The sequence below is a fragment of the Kryptolebias marmoratus genome, linkage group LG2 (assembly GCF_001649575.2).
Source record: "Kryptolebias marmoratus isolate JLee-2015 linkage group LG2, ASM164957v2, whole genome shotgun sequence".
Taxonomy (NCBI): domain Eukaryota; kingdom Metazoa; phylum Chordata; class Actinopteri; order Cyprinodontiformes; family Rivulidae; genus Kryptolebias; species Kryptolebias marmoratus.
Genome location: NC_051431.1, coordinates 33,296,526 through 33,304,813, shown reverse-complemented (window position 1 = coordinate 33,304,813; position 8,288 = coordinate 33,296,526). Strand labels below are relative to the sequence as shown.

General features: G+C 42.9%; 1 protein-coding gene across 5 annotated transcripts in view; it reads left to right on the top strand.

The window, feature by feature from the left end:
* Positions 1-5,218, top strand: part of lmf1 (lipase maturation factor 1) — a 22,269-nt gene extending 17,051 nt beyond the window's left edge. For 2 of the 5 annotated variants that reach the window (XM_017441966.3, XM_025003078.1), the window contains 3 exons: positions 52-235; positions 460-572; positions 4,850-5,218. In XM_017441966.3, coding sequence (XP_017297455.1) covers positions 52-235; positions 460-572; positions 4,850-5,027 — 475 coding nt within the window. In that variant the 3' untranslated portion in view covers positions 5,028-5,218. Of the gene's footprint in view, positions 1-51; positions 236-378; positions 1,821-4,849 lie in introns of those variants that run through there. The other 3 variants (XR_005234012.1, XM_037979388.1, XM_025003077.2) reach the window with 3 other exon arrangements.
* The last annotated feature ends 3,070 nt before the right edge of the window (positions 5,219-8,288 follow it).

Genomic DNA, 8,288 nt, shown 5'->3' with positions numbered 1-8,288 from the left:
GTATTAAATCCTGTTTTACATTCTGCCCTCACTGTTTCCTCCGTGGAGCAGCATCACTAAGGAGCGGACGGAGGTCATCCTCCAGGGAAGTCTGAGCCCAGATCCCAAAGCCCCCGAGGCGGTGTGGGAGGAGTACCAGTTCAAGTGTAAACCAGGAGACATTTCCAGACAACCCTGCCTCATCTCACCGTACCACTACAGGCTTGACTGGCTCATGTGGTTCGCTGCCTTCCAGGTCAGATGTTTTTAAAAGCTCGTAGAGAAGCTTCTTTGTGCCACGGATGGAAGTCAGAAAGAGGCAGTGGATTCATGTATTCTGATCAGTTAATCCCAGAACAAGCTAATATGGTTTCTTGTTGTTCTGCCCTGATTTTTCAGGCTCTACACCTTTTTGTTTTTTCCCCTCTTTATTTTCCTTACCTTTAGTTTACTGCTAGTTTGTGAAATGTTTGTGTTCAGACCTACGAGCAGAGTGAGTGGGTGATCCACATCGCAGGACGTCTTTTGGCCAATGATACCACTGTCCTCTCACTGCTCGACCACAACCCCTTCCAGGGCAGAGAACCCCCCAGGTAAAGAGGGATGTTACTGTCAATATGAATGTCACCAGAATATTTAGCCCATATAATGTAATTATTACAGTTTCTACATCATAATCTCCCCTAAGCATACTCTTTACTGCCATGGCTCTCAAACCTTTAATGCTGTGCCTCCCTTTGGAGGAAGAAATACTTTCAGGCCCTCTAATGGCTCGACAGGAAATAACAAAATGAATCAATTTTAACTTTAATTGCACAGTGTATAAAATAAAAAAGGTCTAGGTTTACTCCTGAAGCCCCCAGAAGAGAGAGAGAGAGAGAGAGAGAGGTAGAGAAACCCACGGGAAGGTTAATCATATCAAATGGGACATTTTGTCTTTAGATTGCTATTTGGACATGGAGGTTTTATTTTGTTTGTTTATTTATTTTCAAAATAAACAATCAAAAAAAGAACTGCACTGGCTAGAAGAACAAATTCCAAACATGCAGCGGCTGAGTCAAGGCCACCTTTCCTCTGCCATTCTAGCTCCGTCTGAATTCTGTCATCAGTATGGAAATTTCTGCTACTCCTCATAGTACCACAGTGTTGGTTTGTGTTGCCATTTTAAAGGATTGTTTTTTTTTTTAAAGTAAATAATAAAAACAAATGCTGCAGTTGTAAGGTATTAAAAATGGTTCTGGCTTCTTATGAAGAAGGTATTCTCATGATTGACATCACTTTCTGGCCAATCAGTGGCCTGCAGTCTGCTAACATCAACTCTTCAACCCAACTCAGCTCACGTGGAACCTCAGCTGAGTAGATTCTAAGAAGCAAGCTCAAAGTATGTGGGATCACCCAGTGGAAAGACTCTTAACCCACACTGGATCAACCTGAGTAGGGCCGAGTTGAGTCCATGGAAAAGCCAGAGAGGATATATAATCCCTCCAGCGATTTCTCGGTCTGCCCTGGGGTCTCCTCCCAGTGGGAAGTACCCAGAAAACCTCCAGAGTGAGGTGTCTAAGGCTACATTTACACTGTGGACGAAAGTGGTCCAAACCTGAATTTTCTTCTTTTTTTTTTTTTATGACATACCAAGGTTTTTCAAATCAGACCAGGTCACTTTGATATGTGGTCCTAAATTGGATACGTGAGGGTGCGCTGCCCAAACTTGGCACCATTTGTGGAAACAACAGAAGCGCTATGGACAGCACTGGCCCTGTGTTGTTGCTGTTTTTTAAACTTATGGGGATTCTCCTGAGACTTCAGGAAGAGAGGCGCAGTGGAAGAAATGCTCTGGATGCTGCGATTGTTGCGCGGAGTAGGACAGCTGTTATCAGCCGGAGGTTTCAGGCTTTACAGCACCTTCAGCTGGGGGACAGACGGCAGAAACGTTGCAGGGTAAGCTAACGCTGTTGTTTATATTCCTACCTTCGCTCTTTATGCCTGCATCTGATCACGCCCACGACCAATGAGTGAACGGGAGCTAAGCTTGCGCCGCCCACGAAGCAGGGCCGGCCCGGCTGGCCCGACTCCGAAGCAGGGACCGACCTCGAAAAAATGCTGATGGAAACGCATGCAAAGCAAGCGGAGTAGAGTGAAGCCGGGACCTTTAGAGCCGGTGGAAAAGGGGCATAATAGCCCTCAGTTTTGGGAATACTCTCATCTAGTCCTGGCAGCCTGTCACTGAGGCTTATTTTTAACTACTTCTGTGACTTCTGTCATGGTATTGGACTCACCTTCCCCTGTGTCCTCAGACTGCCTTCTTAAAGGTGGACATGGTGACCAGATTAAGGAAATAATCCTAAATAAAAGTGTTCCTTTCATCCTTCAACAATATCATTAGTCCAATTCAGCAGTCCCCCACCCAAACCAATCACAGCCAGGGATGTGGCTTGCTTTCCTTTTCCAAGTTGTCAAATGCTTTGGCTCCTTGAGGCCAAGTGAAAGCTCTTCTCTTTGGCCTCTCCAAATTCCTCCCATGCCCAAAGGTTTGCTTCCTTAACCACAGAAGCTGCAGTTCTTCTGACCACCTGTCAGCTGCTTCAAGAGTCCTGTGGAACAGCCAAGCCCTAAAGGCCTTCTTTTTCATTTTGACAGCCTCCATGATTGCTGCTGTTCACCAAAGAGTCCTCCAGCTGTCCCTGTGGCAGGTACCAATGACCTTTAGGCTGCATCTGCAATAGAAGCCTTAGACATGGCTCGTTCAGATTCTATGTCCCTGACTTGGGATGTGTAAAGAATACTGCTGGAAGTGTGAGTTGAAGATCTCACATATTGGGGCCTCTGACAGAAGTTCCCAGTTCACCCTCACTATTGGTTTGGGTTTTTCAGCTCTGCCCCTCTCTTTACCCAAGTGTCCAAGATGCCACAGTCCTGATGATACAGTTACATACCCAGATGGCACCCCTTCCAGGACACCATCCAGAAACTCCAAGAATGTTGGGTAATCTGAACCGATGTCCTCTCATTCGCTGGGAGAGAATTCTCTTTCTCTGGGCAACTTCAGAGTAGGAAAGAGTCCAGGGGTCAGTTTCCAGAGCTCAAACTGTGTGTAGAGGTAAGCCTAACTATAATATTTAGTTGGTATCACTAAACCCAGCTCTTTTTCACAAGCTCCAGCTCTTTTCCTGCTAGTGAGGGGAAATTCCATATTTTTAGAGACAGTTTATGTCACCAGGCATGCCTGGGGCCTCGCCTGCTACCTGGCTTACTTATGTAGCATGAAGGGGCCCCTTCTTTTTATGATCTCTGGTCTATACCCATCTTTCAATCAACTTATCTGTGTAAAAGGTTATTCTGTTATGACTGAATTCCTGGTATCGCTTTAGATAAGTTGTTCTCCGATGCTTTACACACTGAGGATATCTAATCTACACAGAATATCCTTCGTTCTCCCTCACACTTATTGTAGACATTTATTAATTTATGCAGAGATGACATCTGTTTTGATGATTGTTGAAGATTTATATGTTCATTTATCTAATAAGAAATTAGTCAAATGGTATAACAAATTGTATTATTCTTTGTCATTACAGAAGACAGTCCAGTGACCCTGCTAACAAAATTTCTTTAAAACAGGACAAGATAAGATGCTAAAGTTCCCGACTTTGTCAGAATCTGAGTGGCTGAGTAATTTGACATTTTGTCACTTTTGATAAAACCAGATGGACTATGGCTCTTCCACCCAGTTTTTTCATCCTGGTTACTTCTCTCCTCTTCTATGACCTAAGATTAAAGCATACGTTCTCTCTAGGTTTGTTTTGTAAAGTCCACCAGTAGAAAATCCAGATAACTATTTATACATTTAAGAGCTAAATCCAGATAAAGAATTGCTCATGGACACTGTGTTTCCCTCCAACTCTCATCTCTATCAGCTGAAAGCTCCAGATCCCTCATGCCGTCACCTTAACCCTCCTGGATGACCTTCCAAACAAGCTGTTGACCTCAACTGATCCGTGGATTCCAGCCTTCCACAGGCCTAGTCAGGGACACTCAACTTGCATGTCGTTTTTTTCCAGGGAGGCCCACCCAATCCAACTGTACCACACTAAGGCACCTATTCCCTTCCGGTGCTGAGAAAGCGATGTTTGGTCTGGCTATGACAGATTAAGCTGTTGAAAATTGATGAATAAAATGTGCTTCTAATCTGATCCTTCCTCAAACTAATCTGACAATCTGGCAGAATTATTAACATTCTTCTGACCTAAATTCCAAAGTGAAAATGCTTATAAAATAGTCTCAATTGTCCAAATCTTTGTGCGTGTAAAACCTTTAGTAGTGGAGAAAGTACACTTCCCACATCATCTGCTACATGCAGCACCTGACAGCACTGGGTTCACAAGGATGTGGCTTCCTGTAGTTTCTTTCTGGCTTGGCCTGGCCAAGCCCCAGAAGCCAAGGTTCAACCATCAAACACTCTCCAGCGAAAAAACTCCAAAACAAATGTTCATTTTAATACAAACCGGAAAATCCAACTAACAGGAAAATTGCAAATTTATATACAGTGCTTAACAGTTATTGTGTTATGATACCTGCAACTTGGTTTCTGAACAGAAATCATTTCAACAGCAAGTAACGGATGTTAACTTAAACATGAGGCAACATAACATAGGATGCAACATCTTATTAGGTTTTATTTTAGATAAATTATCAGAAATTATTGGTTTAAGATGTTCAATTAGAAACTGAATTGTGCTGCACAACATTCTGTTACAAGATCATTTAGAGACAAGACATGACTTTTGATGGTCTAAGGGTACATAGATCTTGGCTTAAGGAGAAAAAACAATGATTAAAATTCTTAATAACTATTTCTTTTGTATCCTCTCAGGTGGGTCAGAGGAGAACATTTCAGATACAAGTTCAGCCAGCCAGGGAGTGCCAGCGCAGCACAGGGCAAGTGGTGGATAAGAAAACGCATCGGAGCTTACTTTCCCCCCGTAGACCTGGAAGGACTCAGAGGCTACTTTCAGTCCAGGAACTGGCCCCACCCACACATAAAGTCATGAAGTCTAATGTGACCCTCATGAAGAACTGACAGTGATCACTCTATCCGTTCATTCATTCATTCATTCATTCATTCCGAGACAATGTGACAGTCTATAGGGCTATAATTCATGTACATTGTGTTTTTGCTGTAAAATCCACAGAGTACATACCCAAACGTAAACCTGTTTAAATAAAGATGATCAAACCAACAGTGTTTTCTACTGTATTTCTCCTACTAGTTAATTTTCTTTATAAATCTCTAAATATGTCAGATTGCTGGTTTTGACATTATATTTTAAAGTAGTTGAACATTTTAAAAACAACTATATATGAACTTGGAAAAAAAAATTAAAACACAGCAATGTAACTACTGTGTCAGAATAAATGTAGTTTTATTGGTCTGTGTGCCAGGGTACCAGTAGGTTGCTGGTTCAAATCTTGTGTGGGTTTTCTCCTGATATTCCAGTTTCTTCCCACAGTCTGGAAACATGCATTTTAGGTTCAATGAAGATTCTAAATTGACTGTGTGTGTGTGTGAGATTGTATACATACCTGCTTTTGTTACCTTGTTAGGACTATTCTTGATATATTCCCTGACCTCATCAGGACCAGTAGTCCATATGGGGACCAAAGCCTGGTCCTAATATGGTGGAATGTCATGTTTGGGTCAAGGGTTAAGTTTAGAGCTAAGATGTGACTTGCATTTAAGTAAGAGTTTGGCATGTACAGGTAGTGGCTGAGGTCATGGTTAGGCTACAGAATTCAATAGAAGTGTCATAATAAGGATAAAAACACAAACTTGTGTGAGCATGGGTGCTTGTCTTGTCCATGACCTACCCCTCCCCTGTTGACTGCTGTCACATTCAAAACCTCAAATGTGGCAAGATGGGTATAGAAAATCAGTGAGTAATTAGGTAAGAGAGAGGACTGTCCTAGAAGTTTAAAAACAAAACCACTGGATTTCTGTTGAAGACACGTTACTTCCCATCCAAGGAGCTCTCTCAGTTCAGAATTAGAGTGGGGAGTTTCAAACTATAAAATGAGATGCTCTGTTTATGCAGCTGAATTATCATTCAGATTAACTGAGGACTGTTAGCGTATTTGTTTGGCTCACAAGAGATGTTTTGGTCACATGTTTGAAGGTTTGAATTACAGGGAAAATGACTGGGTATCAGTCTTAACGCTCCATTGTAAGTTTTAGAAAGCTTAAATCTGAGACTCCATCCTTTGTTTAAAATGTATTTTTCTTGTTTGACATAGATGGCTTCCTTCACCCCCCCCCCCCCCCCCTCTCAAACCATGTCTTCTCTGTCCAAAATATTGTCGTGTTTTGGCTTCCGGTGTGGTGGAGGCGTGTCGGTAAGTGAAGATACACGACAAGAAAAAAGCGGGTCTCTTGCATTAAACTTTACTCTTCCAGTAACAGATGAGTTACAATGGCAACTAAGTTGTTCAAACTTACAACTATGTTGTTTCCAGCCTCTAGCTCTGGCACAGACAGCATTTAGCAATGTCCAGGCAGTGAGCAGCGAGAGCCGTAACTAACAACAACAGAACACCTCTTTTTTTCTCGCGATACTAGCCTCGTCTCCAGAACTGTGTTGCATTTACTAACCTAACTTAGGCTCGGAAAACTGAAATAAAAGATACAAAACCAACTTATAATCTAATAAAGTTTAACCTTCTTTACAATATGAACATTTCGGTCCTCAAAGGAGTGTCCCTTATCCTTTAGGTGTAGGTGAACCGAGTCTTGTCCTGAAGAGGTGGCTCTCCTCTGTTGAGCCATGCGTCTGTGGAGAGGTTGTTTAGTTTCTCCAATATAGAGTTCTGGACATTCCTCGTTGCACTGATGCACTGACCTGCAGACACCACACCACTCAGTTTGTTTCTCAGGTACTCCAGCAACATACAGGATGATGATGTTCTTTGTTCTGTGGCATGCTAGATTTCCTTGCTGACTTGACAAAAAGCCCAGTTAGCATTTGAAGAGCTTTTTTGTTGTGTTTTTGTTCTTTTTTGTTCCTGTCCTTGTGGGGACATGTCTGACATGACGGTGTGGCGTTCTGATGACAGAGAGTTTGTGTTCCAGAGGGTGGTGAGAGTCAAACAGAAGGTACTGATCTGTGTGGGTTGGTTTCCTGTAAACCTTGATGTTGAGACTTCCATCTCTTCCCATGTTCACCAAACAGTCCAAAAAAGGCAGCTTGTTGTCATTAGTATCCTCTCTGGTGAACTTGATGCTGTTGTCAACAGAGTTGATGTGTCTGGTGAAAGCTTCTACTTCCTCGTCTTGGATTTTGACCCAGGTATGGTTCACATATCTGAACCAGTGGCTCAGTGTTGTTCCCTTGAAAGAGTTCAGGGCTCTCTGTTCCACCTCCTCCATGTAGAGATTGGTCACAATGGGTTACATTGATTATCCCATGGTACAACCATGCTTCTGTCTGTAAAAACTGTCATTGTACTTGAAGTAAATGGTGGAAAGAGAGGTCCAGCCGGGTACAGATCTGTTCTGGGGTGAAACTAGTCCTGCTGTCTTGATTATTATCAAGCACAAGTTGTTTTTTGACATTCTCTGTGATGTGGTGTGTTTCCAACAAGAGAGTCTAAAATACTGGCAAGATGTTTTGCAATATTATGTCATTGAGTTTATACAACACTTGTCCGGTCAAGTAAAAGAAAGGAACTTTGTCTGTTGCTCGGATATGGGTTATCAGTGCTATAGGCGCCGGAACCACTGGAGCCAGGGGGCCATTGGCCCCCCCCACTTTCCGGCCCTGCCAGTGCGCTGCGTGTTCCCACCAGACGGCTGCACAGACTGCACGCGACTCTCACAGACTGTGACTAACATGTCTCTGAGTTTATATAGAGACAGAAGCACAAATAAAACCTACAGCATTGAGATCTGGACCAAATTCTTAAAGCTCCAGTCCAGTGTCATAACAGTCACCAAAAGGTTTCTGCAGATGCGATAGCGCGGAGTCGGGGTTGGGATCATTAACACATGAAAAAAGGCTCTGGCTCTGATACGTCCGTGTCTGGAACAATTCTGAATTTTATTGCCACATCTGGTCTAAATGCAGTATTTACAGCATCTGTGGCGACATTTTCTTTCCAATGCACCATTGGGATGAAAAGCGGGAGAGAGAGAGAGAGAGAAAATAATGTTTTCGGCTCATATTCGTTAACGGCTCCTCCAGTCAGACCAAATGCTCCACTTCACCCAGAGAGCGGATCATTTTTGCTGTTAGGTCAAAAAAATAATGGTGCAATATATA